This window comes from Pseudorasbora parva, chromosome 24 (assembly GCF_024679245.1).
Source record: "Pseudorasbora parva isolate DD20220531a chromosome 24, ASM2467924v1, whole genome shotgun sequence".
NCBI classification, from domain to species: domain Eukaryota; kingdom Metazoa; phylum Chordata; class Actinopteri; order Cypriniformes; family Gobionidae; genus Pseudorasbora; species Pseudorasbora parva.
Genome location: NC_090195.1, coordinates 15,060,042 through 15,074,088, shown reverse-complemented (window position 1 = coordinate 15,074,088; position 14,047 = coordinate 15,060,042). Strand labels below are relative to the sequence as shown.

The window sequence follows — 14,047 nt, the reverse complement described above, 5'->3', positions numbered from 1 at the left end:
ATACTTACATATTGTGCCTTTAATTTCCCTCAATTTTTTTTACTGTCTTACATTACTACGTTAAAAAATAAAGTTGTTTTAGCTTAGATAAAATAGAAAAATGATGAATGACAGTAAGTTACGGCAACTGTCAACATACAGTTAAGAACAAAAATTGTTTGAGCAAGTTGTTGAAAGATGAAGTACTGCCAGTGTCAATGTCAAAAAGACATTTATATGCTGTTAACGTGTGTAACAGAGAGATGTTAACAGGCTGTACGTTACATGTTCTAGAGTTACTAGAGTTAAAATTGTTGTTAAAATTACAAATATAGTGTATGATGAGACATTTTATAATAAATATCCGTCAACTTAATAAATATCCGACCAAAAACACCTTGAACAAAACTAAAAATATCAAAAATATATTTTCTCTCCCATAATCTCAGACATTTTCATAACCTATAAATGATGTATAAATGACAGTTGAATCAGAACTTACCCCATATGTCATTGCACATGATTGATGATTTCATGGATCTGAAAACGTAATCTGTGCCTTTATTAGTTTAATTTTGTACATGCAAACATTTTATACATATGGCAGATGAGTTTAGTTAGTAATATTTGATTACAATACAAAAAATAGATTTTTTAAGAGTTGAATTTATAGAAATATTACTTGAAAGTACTAAAACACAAATAGCTGTTCATAGTTTAGTTCATCTTGTTAGAAAGCACAGGTGTCTTTAAACATATTTAACAGCACAAGTCACTAGTCAAACTTAATTTCACCCATACAATGTCTGCAACTATAACATACAAACAAAACACAACAAAAAACACAATAATTGCTGTTGTTAGTTAAGGCTGTCTGTGTTCTTGGCATGTTATATGGAAACTTTAGGGTCAGACTAACATTCAAGGAGTCCTTGGACAGAGTTGAAATGGATCCATGTGGTTCTTGCTGAGGTGGAACAGGAATGGATTCCCCATATTGGAGGCAGTGGAGCTGGACAGAGCTGGCTCTTATTCAGAGACATGGGTGTGGACTTGCTAGCAATGAACTATGGCAATGCAGGATCATGGAACTGATTGAGGTTACAGGGTCACACACACCCTTACAGTTTCATTAAGACTTAAATTAACTCGTATTGTCCTCAATATCTAGTCGTCACTCCCATAATTAATAATAATAAAAAGGGAAAAATAACACACAAAAAACAAACACATGTGAGCCGATCTGCGTAATCCTTACATAGCTTTCACATACGCACTAAATGCACGCATGCGCATTATGTTCGTTGTCAAATTGAAAAAGATTCAGGGTTTAAATAAGGTAAGATCTACACATGTTGTAAAATGTGTTAGTCCTCTCCGTTCTTTCCTGTCCTTAATCTTAAAACAACACTCCACCTCAGCTCATTTCCTAACCTGTAACTCTGGCTCAATTCTGAAGCTCACTTCAAACAAACCAGGTCGGAGCAAGCACAAATCAAACTCCATTTATAAGCCCGCTAGTGATTGTTGGCTTTCACCTTTTAAGACAGAATATATGTGAATTAAATCACACTATGCTTATTTTGTAGCTCTGTAATTTTAAAACGAGCTCTCTTCCTGTGCCACCTATCTGAGCCCTTTCGACACTTTCTCACGTAGGCTTTGCAGCTAACGTTATTCATTAAAAGTTAGGTTGTAACTTTGATTCGGTAGTACATTTTAATTGATTTAATTTGTTTGTTATTTACTCACCAGCATCACCACTATTCTGTAAAAATGTCTATCCCGGAAAACTTTCTTTGCGTCATATATATCGGTTGTCTTATTAATTTAGTCTTTTAAATGAGAAGATACTATTTGAATCATAGCCTACTCAATCAGTCGGCAATCACTGAATGGTGCCGTTTGACTCTTCACTAAACTGAGTAATTTCATTAAAGACTTTATACAGATATAATTAGACTTAGAGACTTTGTTTGAACTCAATTTTATCAGTATTCGATAAACTGACCGTATAAAGTTAAACAGAAATTAGAAATGTAGTTTTGGCAACTAACTGAAAATAAACAGAAGTAGCCTACTAAAATAAATAAATAAATAAATAAATATAGTAGAGATCAAAATTAGAGAACAACATACAATTCCCTAAATTTCAAGGTCACTGCTTAGTCCTTTTTGAAGTTATCCTATCAGGAGCAGAAGGGCAGTTTTTTAAGCATATTTCACAAGGCAAATATATTCTGAAGTACAGTATACAACTTAAATAAGAAAATTGAAAAATAACGCTGGTCAAAATTAGAGAACACTTTCAGATACCTTCAAGCTTTGGGTGTTAATCTGCACTTGGTGCTAATTTACGTAATAATCTGGCAAACCCTATTTAACTTGAAGCAAATTTCCAATTTTCACTGACTTTGCAAGATGGCAAGCCACTCTAAGGTTACTGAAACCCTACGACACCAGGTTGTCCAGATGAAGGCCAAAGGGATGACCCTTTCAGCTATTGCAAAAGAAGTCGGTCATTCCAAATCTGTAATTTCTAGAATATTGAAGCTTAACAAAGACACTAATTCATTCAAGTACCCAAAAAGGTATGCAAGACCAATGCACGAGAGGACAGGACAATGCGGAGACTTTCAATGTGGCATCGGTTCAACACTGCAGCTGGAATTACTCGCCAGTTCAGAGCTGAACACAGTAAGGATCTATCTCGCCATACAGTGTCTTATCATTTAAGAGAATTCAGACTGAATGCTCACTCTGCAGTGACCAAGCTTCTCATCAGCAGAAAGAATCAAAAGGCTAGATTAACCTTTGCTGAGAAGCATGGTGTGTGAACAGAGGAGAACTGGTCCAAAGTTCATTTTAGTGATGAATGCAAGTTTAATTTATTTGTGTCCGATGGAAAACACTATGTTCGGCATCAAACTGGGGAAAGATTGAACCCAAAGTGCCCAAAGAAGTCAGTGAAAGATGGAGGAAGTGGCATGGTTTTGGGGATGTTTCTGCAGCAGGAGTTGGGCTTATTATACAGCGACATGGCAGGACCTCAGAACCTGTTTATCAGAACCTCCTTCAGCAACCTGTGGTTCCTTCACTGCAAGCATCTCCCAATCAGCCCACAATTTGTATGCAAGACAATGCCCCCTATCACACTGCAAAACGGGTAAAGCAGTTCCTTGAACGTGAGAACATTGAAATAATGAAATGGCCAGCCCAGAGTCTGATCTAAACCCCATTGAAAATCTATGTAAAATCATTGGCGACAGTTATGGCTAAGAAACCGACTACAGTTACCGAACTGTGGAGGAGACTGGAAGAAGAGTGGACCGATTACAGTGGAGCAGTGAGAGTATCTAGTGATGTCCTGTGGCCGCAGATGTGCTGAGCTCATTCAAAGCAAGGGCCTCTATACTTCCTACTAATTTTTGACAGCTGTAAGCATCACATTTTAGTTGTAATGTTTTTTTTTGTGCTGCATTGGTTATAGTACTCTAATTTTGATCACGGTGTTTTTGACAAATTAAAGGTTATTGTTGAAGTACCATGGTATTTTGTAAAACATGCTAGCAGAACAATGGTTTATGCACAGCTAATCTTACTTCAAACTTCAAGCAATGAATATCAACAATATTTCTCTAATTTTTTAAAAAACTTTTCACAGACTGGTTTGAAGCTTTCTTATGCTATTTGAGTAAGTGGGAACACAAAAAATATATTTAATGTAATCTCTCATTCACAACTATAACATTTTACCCAACTATGATGTCTTCTGCTTCTAAGAATAAAAATATTTTTTTGTTTTTGCCTGAACTATCTCTAAGAATTAATCAGTCATACGAGAACAACAAAACAGGCCAAAAACAAGCCTTAAAAAAGGATGACACAGAGTCACAATTCCAGTTTATTTGACAAAATAGTCCAGAAACCCGACAGGTTGAGTAAAAGCGGACAAAGCAAAGCCACAGCTGTGATCCACAGCAGCCACTGAATGGAACAGAGGGGGAATGAAAGGATAACTAGACCAAGAGAACAAGGAGACATGGAGATTGCTGATCTGGAGAAAGAGAGAGAGAGAATAAAAGAGAGGTAGACATAAGGAGAGAACATGAGCTCTAAGATACAGAGGCCACCATTAAGTAGAAGATTAGGTGAGAGACAGAGTGAGAGAAGGTGTATTTGTGTGTGTGTGGTAAGCTGGGAAGCTCCATGCTGCAGGGTGGGGGGTTTCGCCTCAGAGAAATCGCTGTGTGTTTTGGCAGCCTTGCTGGATGGGAAGGAGGGGTAACGGTGTATGCGTGTGTCTGCTGCATCTGTAAGCCACACCTCCCCCATCTCAGGTCTGAAATGGGCATTTCTCCAATGTGTGTATGCATGTGGGTGGGTGTTTTGTGTTTGTTTTTTCAGTGGCCTCCCCTCTTGCATCGCTGTGGTGATGACGGATACGCCAAACTCTGATCTCTGGAGACGCAGACGCTAGGACTCAACAAAAACACACATGCAGACACACCAAGCAGCACACCAGCCACCCCTAACTGACACACAAATAAGCGCAAATTCAACAGACAAGCCATACGCACATCCTTTCTGATATATACGCTCACATAAACGAACGTGCAGATGCATACACGCACCCACATAATAAAGAACCGAATGAAGCAGTCTTGTGACTCATGATAATGATACAGGCACCATTGTCTCTGGCTTCTGCTTCTGGTTGCTACTTGGCTCCTTTTCACCTGTCTGTTCATGTGTAGTGCATTTCGACTGGCCGTTTCAGTATGAGAATATGCCCGCCCACCCCAACCCTCTGTTTCTGTAAATCCACTCCCTCCGGCCTCATTGAGAGGTGGTGTGTTATGTAGCTCGGCCGAGTGTTGCGCTAGCTGTGCCCAGTTCAGTTTAGTTCAGCTTAAAGGCCACAGCAGGATCACCCAGCACAGGTGCATCGTTTAAGTCGTTACCAGCTGTTGCTGTGGCGACAGCTACATACTGGGCCGTTGAACGGTGGTGTCGTAGGAGCGTACAACCTGGGACTGAGACACCACACCGTGCTCCTCCTGTGAGAACGCATATCCATCTATTGGGAGAAAGAAAAAAAGTCAATATATTATATATGTATATCACAATTATTTTTCAAAAACAATATTTTATTGTTTCTTAATATTAGGACAGCAGTGACTAACAGATACACTTGATCATGAAAAAAAGTCAAATTAAATTCTCAATTGGGTCTATGAGCTCTCAGAGGAAAGTCTATGTCAGTGATGTCAATTTAGACAAAAAGAATCCTAAAAAAATGGCAGAGGTCAAAGAGCTGCTAAAAGAAAACACCAATTTTGCATTTTGAATGCTTGCAGTTTGAATACTTTTATTCAGCACGTACACATTCAATTAATGAATAAACTGCTGCTATTCTTTTGAACTTTCAATTGATCAAAAAATCCAAAATATAGTGTTACTGTTAGTGTTTTTACTGTATTTTTGATCACGTAAATACTTGATGAGCATAAGAGACTTACAAGAACATTTGAAAAGATATTACTGACTCAAAACGTTTGGACAGTGGCTTATTTGTGTTTTCTATAGGTTTCAATTTGCACAGGAGAATATTGGTATGTGGAAAATATTTTTTTCAATGAAATATAGAAAATCAAACTTTTAATAAAACTTGTTTTATTTGATTAATCTAAGATAAATTCACAGATTTTTTTTTCCAGATAGGATGGTATAAAGTTTGGACAAGAAACCCATAAGGTATAATTGTTTTCTGACCACTGACATATTAAAATAATCATATATCCAGCATGATATTTTTTCCCATTGAGATCTGATGTGTTTTCAAAGTGTTCCTGGATATCTATACTAATATAGACTAGCTACTGTGTTCATTTTGTTCAGTCCATTTTGCTAAAATTTCAATGCAGCAACTCAAAATGGTACTGAGTAGTTTGTACGGCCCCCACATGCATGTATGCATGCCTGACAACGTCAGGAAACATTCCTAATGAGACAACGGATGGTTTTCTAGGGTATTTCCTCCCAGATCTAAACCAGGGCATAACTGAGCTCCTGGACAGTCTGAGGTGCAACCTAGTGCCGTCGGATAAACAGGAACACAATGTCACAGAGGTGTTCTATTAGATGTAGGTCAGGTGAGCGTGGTGGCCATTCAATGTTATCAATTCCTTCATCCTCCAGGAACATGAGGCCAGGCATAGTTGTGCACCAGGAGGATTCCAGGAACCACTGCACAAGCATAGGATCTGACAAATGGTCCAAGGATTTCTTCCCGATACCTAATGGCTGTCATTTGCCATTGTCTAGCCTGTAGAGGTCTGTGCGTCCCTCCCAAGACCATCACTGACCCACCAACAAACCAGTCATGCTGAACAATGTTACAGGTAGCATAACTCCACGGTTTCTCCAGACCCTTTCTTGACTGTCACGTGTGCTCATGGTGAGCCTGCTCTAATCTGTAACAAGCACAGGGCTACAGTGGCGGACCTGCCAATTCTGGTGTTCAATGGCAAGTGCCAATCGAGCTCCATGGTGCCGGGCAGTGAGCACAGGGCCCACTAGAGGATGTCGGGCCCTCAGGCTACCCTCATGAAGTTTGTTTCTGATTGGTTGGTCAGAGACATTCACACCAGTGGCCTGCTGGAGGTCATTCTGTAGGGCTCTGGAAGTGCTCATCATGTTTCTCCTTGCATAAAGGAGCAGATACCGGTCCTACTGATGAACTAAAGCCTAGTTCAGACTGCACGATTTTCAAACTCATCGGGTTTCACACTGCATGACTATCTGGGGTATCATTCAGTCACTGCTGTGTTCACACTGCACGATGGTTTGACGACAGAGGAGTTCACACTGCATGACTGAACAAGAGGAAGAATCGCCAACAACTCTCTCTCTCCGGTGCGCAAACTACGTTTCCCAAACACACGTGCGATGTGACAAGTAAACAACGCGAGATCACACGTGTGTCAGACCGGTGTTCTCGCGCGAGACTTGGAATTGTTATTGAAAATGATAAACTGCACAAAGTTTGCTTCAAATTGTATGTGCGCTGATTTGTGGAGAAAAAGAAAAAAAGATTATGGCGGAAGAAATTGTTGGAGAGATAGAGGGAGCCAGGATTGTGTTCTGCAAATACAGTTTGAGGTAAATCAACAATTTTGTAATGTGCTGCTGTGGCTGGATGTGCAAATCTTTGGCCTTTGTTTCTGTTTGATAGAATTGTAAATCTATCTATTAAAATACTGATATTCTGCTCTATAACTCCTCCCTGAACCTCCCGCTGCCCAGTATCTCACTCTTTCATTGGCTGTCGGTCATCGCCGATGTAATTTTCAGGAGTTTCAATCGCCGACAGGTCCAGATATTTAGCATGCCAAATATCTCACTGGCGTTGGCGACTCGTCGGCAATTCTCTCTGATCACGTCTTTGATTATTCACACTTTGGATTGTCACTCGCGTGCACGAGCACCAATTTGCCTATGATCTCGGGCATTTGTCGGCGATTTCACAAAACCTGTCGGCGACTCAAAATAGGGGCAAAAATCGGGCAGTGAGAACTAGGCTTAAGGACCTTTTTCTGCCCAATCTAGCTCTCCTAGAGTAACTGTCGGTCTCATGGAATTTTACTCCATGCTCTTGAGACTGTGCTGGGAGACACAGCAAACCTAACAATGGCACGTATTGATGTGCCACTCTGGAGTTGGACTGCCTGTTCAACCTCTGTTGGGGTCCAGGCATCGCCTCATGCTACCAGTAGTGACACTGACCCTAGCTAAATGCAAAACTGGTGAAAAACAGTCAGAAAAGATGAGTTGGGGGAAAAAAAGTCAGTAGCTCCACCTGCAAAACCATTCCTGTTTTGGGGGTTGTCTCATTGTTGCCCATATAGTGCAGCTGTTGTTAGTTTCATTAACACCAAAGCAGCTGAAACTGATTAACAACCCCCTCTGCTACTTAACTGACCAGATCAATATCCTGGGAGTTTAACTGACTTGATGCTATTCTCTGATTAAAAGTGTTCCTTTCATTTTTTTAATTTTTTCTTTTATTTTTTTAAAATCCTGGAACATCAAGCTTTATAATGGCAGCAAATGGGGGTTGAGATTTTGAAGCCCAAAAAATTAATCCATCCATCATAAAAGTAATCCATACAACTCCAGTTGGTTAATAAAGGACTTCTGTCCAAATATGCATTAGAAACTTTAAAAACTAAAACAAGAAGCTTCCAACAGACAGCCGTACGCATTGATGAACACAGAAATGCAGAGGATAGACGCCGGTCACGAATTAGAAGTCTAAAATGAGAATTTTTAAGATAAATGTCAGAGGTTTTCGATATAAGAGAAGAGGGGCTTGAGTCTGTTGCCCAGCACTATTTGTTTTAACCATGAGAAGCGTTAAAGCTTAACCCCCTGGAGCCGGATTACTTTTATGATGGATCGATGCACTTTTTTTAAACTTCAAAATCAGGACCGCCATTCACTGCCATTATAAAGCTTGGAAGAGACAATATTTTTTTAAAATACAACTTCAATTGTGTTCGTCTGAAAGAAGATACCTAGGATGGCTTGAGGGTGAGTAAATCATGAGATTATTTTCATTTTTGGGTGTAGTATTATCCATATCCATCATAGTTGGTCTTTTTAGCATTGCACACACAGGTCCTGCAGATGCCAGTGGACGTGAAGTGTAAAAAAGGGCACATGAGAAACATGCACTTACGTGACACTGTCTGCTGCACAGAGTTTGAGCGTCCCACGCTGGAAGGTGTTTTCCTGAAGACCCGTGTCAGCAGGTGGGCACGCTCGTTCAGACTGGACAGAAAGAGACAAGCGGGTTATGTCACCAATCACAGTGCAGTTACTGGCTGATATGCTACAGAGATGACAGCTAGAGGTCAAATCACATGCACTTCTACAACACAGCGCTCTACTCTGCCGCGTGGTTGTCCTGGCGAACGGCAGATACTCTTAATGATGTTAACTCGAGCGGAACGTACATTTACACACACACTCGCACAATTCTAAGAAAAGGCTTCCCAAAGCTCTCTTAAACAACATTAAACTTAGCCCTGCGATCCAAAAACATCTCTTTGAATATTTCCACCGCACTAAATCCTAAAGCTTTCCAATCCTTCAAACAAAATCGATCAATATGAGAAGTATTCAACAGCTCTTTATTCTAAAATTAATGTAGCCAATAAAGACGTCTCTGGTTGCTAAATTAAATGGCAAAATTTCAATTCTGGAAATTGAATCTGATGCCATTTTGCGGACAGTTTTGAGATGAAGAGAAATCGAATGATCCCGACCCCATCTTTGATAAACACGTTCAATGTAAAACAAATCAGTCTATGATGTTTCCCTGTAAATCAGATGAAAGCGATCCTTCCCCTCATCCAAAAAAAAAGAAAGGGTGATCCGAAAACCAGTTGTCATGGATGAGTGCCAAACTTCTCAAGGTTACAGCTCAAACTCATATTGCGCTACAAAGGGGACCGTTTGCACTGTTATCGTTGGGAAGGACGTGGCATTCATTTGGCTGCTCTGTAAAAAAATTCGACAACACTATATGGGATATGGCAGAACATCGGCCAATGAAAACTATGTCTGCAAAACAGATGACTGGTTGAAAGACGGGGATGATGAATGGATAAATAAAGAAATAAAAGGATGGAATGACGCATAGGCTCGCTGGTAACCTGAGCTCTTTCTTCCTCAAGTCGTTTCTCTGGAACGTGGACAATCCTTGGAATATCATACAGTTGTTTTGATTAATCAAATTTTCAATAACTTATTTTCCTCAGACCGTCCCTCAAGTACGAGTCCGGGCTTGGCTTATACTTCGGAAAATACTTTACTTTTGTCCGGCAGGGCTACTCGGGTCTTCTTGGGTAAACGGAGCTGCAAATCTAAACGCCTAGGATGTTCTCTTGAAATGTGTCAGCCTCCGCCCAACAAAGCTGAATACAAGCTGATGTTTAATCATTCAGCACATTTTTACACTCGTTCAGGATGACTTAGAACCATTATGCTTTTTACAGCTGGATATTTACTGAAACAAATGAGGTTAAGTGTTCTGCTCTGGGGGAATGAGGGGGTAAACCCAAACAGGGCTTACGTCCAACATCCCTCTGATTAGAAGTCCATTCTGTCAACTCCCTGGCTATAAATTAGTGGCCTAAAGACCACGAAACACTCAAAGGTATTGCAAAGAAATCTGCATTAGACTACACTTCCATCTGCCAAGTTCCTGTCTCATATAGCGCTGTACACCAAATGCAATTTGAGGAGTAATATCTCTGGGCTTAAACTGTTAAATCCATGCAAACGCTTAACTCAGTTAGCCTCAAGTCTACAAACACACAGCATGAAAACAAACACATGCACAAGAGCTACGATCTTAAGGAAGCTACACACACCCAGTGCTCATTGCTATGCAAACCTGACCAGCTCACGGCCCCCTGACATCGCAGAATGTAAAATGGAAAGAGAGAAGTGAAAGAAAAGTCATAAGATGAAGATGACGCTGAAATGAAGGTCCAGGGAAGGAGCAAACAGAGGTCACTGCACAACTCTATAGAGGGTCACATTCAGGCAGGCTGGTTCTACCTGCGTACATGCCTGCCTTTGACTCTACGAGTCTATGAATCCTCAGCATTGGGCCTGTGGGTGTTCAGGCAGGGGTTAGAGGATCACATTGAACACAAATGCAGTCTTTTTCTAAAACGCACATCCACAAACTAATTTAAAAAACAATGCGAAGGAATGAACAAATAATGAATCAGCTCTAAAACCTAGTGAGCTTCCTCCATAGGCATTTAAGGCATCATAGGCCTGGCATGAAGACTGTATAAAAAAAGGATCTCTCTCTTTGACAAAATTGTAGCATTGCATTGCACGCATCCTTCAAAACAACCCCACAATTTACTGCAACAAGCAAAACAAGTAAAACAATAATCTAAAATGTAGGTATATGTTTGTGAACCCCTTGTAGAATCTGTGAAAATATTAATAATAAATTGAAAATCCTTGTTATTTTTTTTATTTATCACTGTCCTGAATAAGATATTGTACATAAAAGATGTTTACATATAGTCCACAAGACCAAAAAAAAAGACCCCATTCAAAAGTTCATGAACCCTAGTTCTTAGAACTGCGTGTTGTTCCCTGGAAGAGCCATTACAATTGTTTTGTGATGGTTGTTCTTGAGTCTCTTGTTTGTCCTGAGCAGTTACTGCCCAATGTTCTTTAGAAAAATCTGTTTTTCAGAATATTTGAACCCTTTACCAGCAGTGACTGTATGATTTTGATATCCATCTTTTCACAAACTGAGGACAATTGAGAGACTTGATCACAAGTATTAAACCAGTCAAACAGTCACTGATGCTCCAGAAGGAACCACAATGCATTAAGACCCTGGGGGGTGAAAACAGGATGGAGAGGAATCCTGTTTTCTAGGGTATTTCCTCCCAGATCTGAACCAGGGCATAACTGAGCTCCTGGACAGTCTGAGGTGCAACCTAGCGCCGTCGGATAAACAGGAACACAATGTCACAGAGGCATTCTATTGGATGTGAGTGTGGTGGCCATTCAATGTTATCAATTCCTTCATCCTTCAATTTAGACAAGATGAAGATATCCACATTTTTCTTTTGTTAAAAAATAATAATAATTTAGTACTGCCTACCAGAATTATGCCTAGAATTATGCCTTTCCTGAAAGTCAAATTAAGTACAATTTACATTGATCTTCAAAATCAAAAAGTTTTCACCCTGGTTTAATACATCACGTTTCCTTCTGGAGCATCAGTGAATGTTTGAACCTGTTTTTAATAGTTGTGTTTGAGTCCCTCAATTGTCCTCAGTGTGAAGAGATAGATCTCAAAATCATAAGTCACTAATGGAAAGGGTTCAAATATGCAAAAGATGCTGAAAAACTGAATGTGCAGGACCTGGAGGATTTTTCTGAAGAACATTGGGCAGTTTAAAAGCTCAGGACAAACAAGGGACTTATTAGCCACCATCACAAAAACAGTCATGGATAATCCAGGGAACAACAAAGTATTAAAGGAACACTTCACTTTATTTGAAAATAGGCTCATTTTCCAAGTCCCTTAGAGGTAAACAGTAGCCTGACAAGCCAGACCCACATCAAGATGTTTGGTCTGGAAACTCACCATAGACAGGACTTAATCAGAGGGGTGGAATAAACGGTTGTCTTTCAAACTCCCTCTGCATGTGATTGGATAGCCCTACAACCAACCAGAGTAACATGAAGTGGAGCTAGTTGATAGATTAAACTTTAGCCGTATCCGGTCGGCAAAACTCAGAACACATCTTCCCTTCTTAAGAATGACTTCAGTGCTGTTCTTTTTTTATTTTCTCAGAGAAAAGCTTAACTCCAAGTCTTCCAGAGTCGAGGTTAAAGCTGATTCGAAAGGCCGCTGTTTTCGCCAGGTTCTGTGTTTACTAGTAACATGCAAGCGCAACTCTGCCGTCATTATGTTAAGCCCCGCCCACTGACACTATACACAATGTGATAGGCCTGATCAGAGTTTGGTTTTTACAGCTCAGAACTGTATTGAGAGTTGCTAGACGACACTCACGGCAGATTAGATTTGCTGCCTCTAGGGTGCGTCTAGATTTCTAGGCTAGGTAAGCAGTTGAGTTTTACCGTATTTGAATCAATTTAGCCGATCTCTGAATCTGGCGGTAGCACCTTTTTGCATACATCTTTGAATCGGATTAGACCATTAGCATCAGAAATGAAAGAATAAAGTCTTTGATCAAAGATAATATTTTTCCTATTTAAAACTTGACTCTTCTGTAGTTACATCATGTACTAAGATTAACAGAAAATTAAAAGTTGCAATTTTTAGACCGACATAGACAGGAACATTTTCTCATTCCTGTGTAATAATCACAGAGCTTTGCTGCTGTATCATGGGTGCAGCGGCGCAATGATATTATGCAGTGCCTGAATGTAGTCCTCAGATAGGTAACATCCTATGTGATTTTTACGGCAGTAAACCTGTGATTATTACACAGGGATGAGACAATACTTCCTAGTCATATCGGCCTAAACATTTTTTTTGCAACTTTTCCTTTTCCGTTGGTCTTAGTACACGATGTAACTGTAGAAGAGTCAAGTTTTAAATACGAAAAATACTGAAATTCTTTGGTCATTTTTTGAGCATGATGCTAATGGTCTAATCCGATTCAATGATGTATGCTAAGCTATGCTAAAAGTGCTACCACCAGATACAGAGTGGTGAAACTCAACTGTTTAACTCTAAGGGACATGAAAAATAAGCCTTTTTTTTTTTTTTTTAAAGTGGAGTGTTCCTTTAAGAATCAAAGGTATATCAACTTTTGAATGGGGTCATTTTTATAAATTCAGCATTTTTTTTTGTCTTGTGGACTATATGTAAACTTTTATGTAAAATATTTTATTCAAGACACAACTAAATAAAAAATAACAAGGATTTTTATGATCTCTCTAATTTTCTTAAAATGATTATCATTTTCACAGATTCTGCAAGGGGTTCACAAACTTTCAAGCACAACTGTACAATATTTAAAGTTTTTAAAATTGGCTATTTATATGACTTTCTGCCTATGTAAAGTGACTAAAGAGGTTCTATTGCAGTGTGCTGCTGACCTCCTACGTAGGCAGCGAGTCAGCTCACTAAGTTTTGAAACAGAGTATGATTTATGGAACAATTAGGCATTTGCCTGTAATTATGTTAAAACATCTTGAAAAACAATCTAAGCTACTTTATCTAAGTTTATGGGTTGATTTATTTTAAAGCATATTTCAGGGACCTGCGGCCGCTGGCATCTCTGAGGACAGCTGCCCTAGGGTCCACGGCTCGAGCTTCTAGTTCCTGCACTTCCTCTAGCAGAGTCTTCCTCACTGTGCGTCGTCCTCTGAAGGTTGACACACACAAAGCGAGAAAGAAACTGTTAGTCTTTCTATGTCAGTGGCTTATTTATATTGCCAAATTACACTGTCTTTTCTCCATAAACACACTGATGTGTGTTTT

At 39.6% G+C, this 14,047-nt stretch overlaps 1 protein-coding gene across 6 annotated transcripts in view; it reads right to left on the bottom strand.

Annotated features, from left to right (window-relative positions):
• Window positions 1–3,849: 3,849 nt before the first annotated feature.
• atp8a2 (ATPase phospholipid transporting 8A2) overlaps window positions 3,850–14,047 on the bottom strand; it is a 64,931-nt gene continuing 54,733 nt past the window's right edge. For all 6 annotated transcript variants that reach the window (XM_067435547.1, XM_067435548.1, XM_067435549.1 and 3 more), the window contains 3 exons: window positions 13,827–13,931; window positions 8,723–8,814; window positions 3,850–5,059 (listed from right to left, as the gene is read on the bottom strand). In XM_067435547.1, coding sequence (XP_067291648.1) covers window positions 4,965–5,059; window positions 8,723–8,814; window positions 13,827–13,931 — 292 coding nt within the window. In that variant the 3' untranslated portion in view covers window positions 3,850–4,964. The remainder of the gene's footprint in view (window positions 5,060–8,722; window positions 8,815–13,826; window positions 13,932–14,047) is intronic.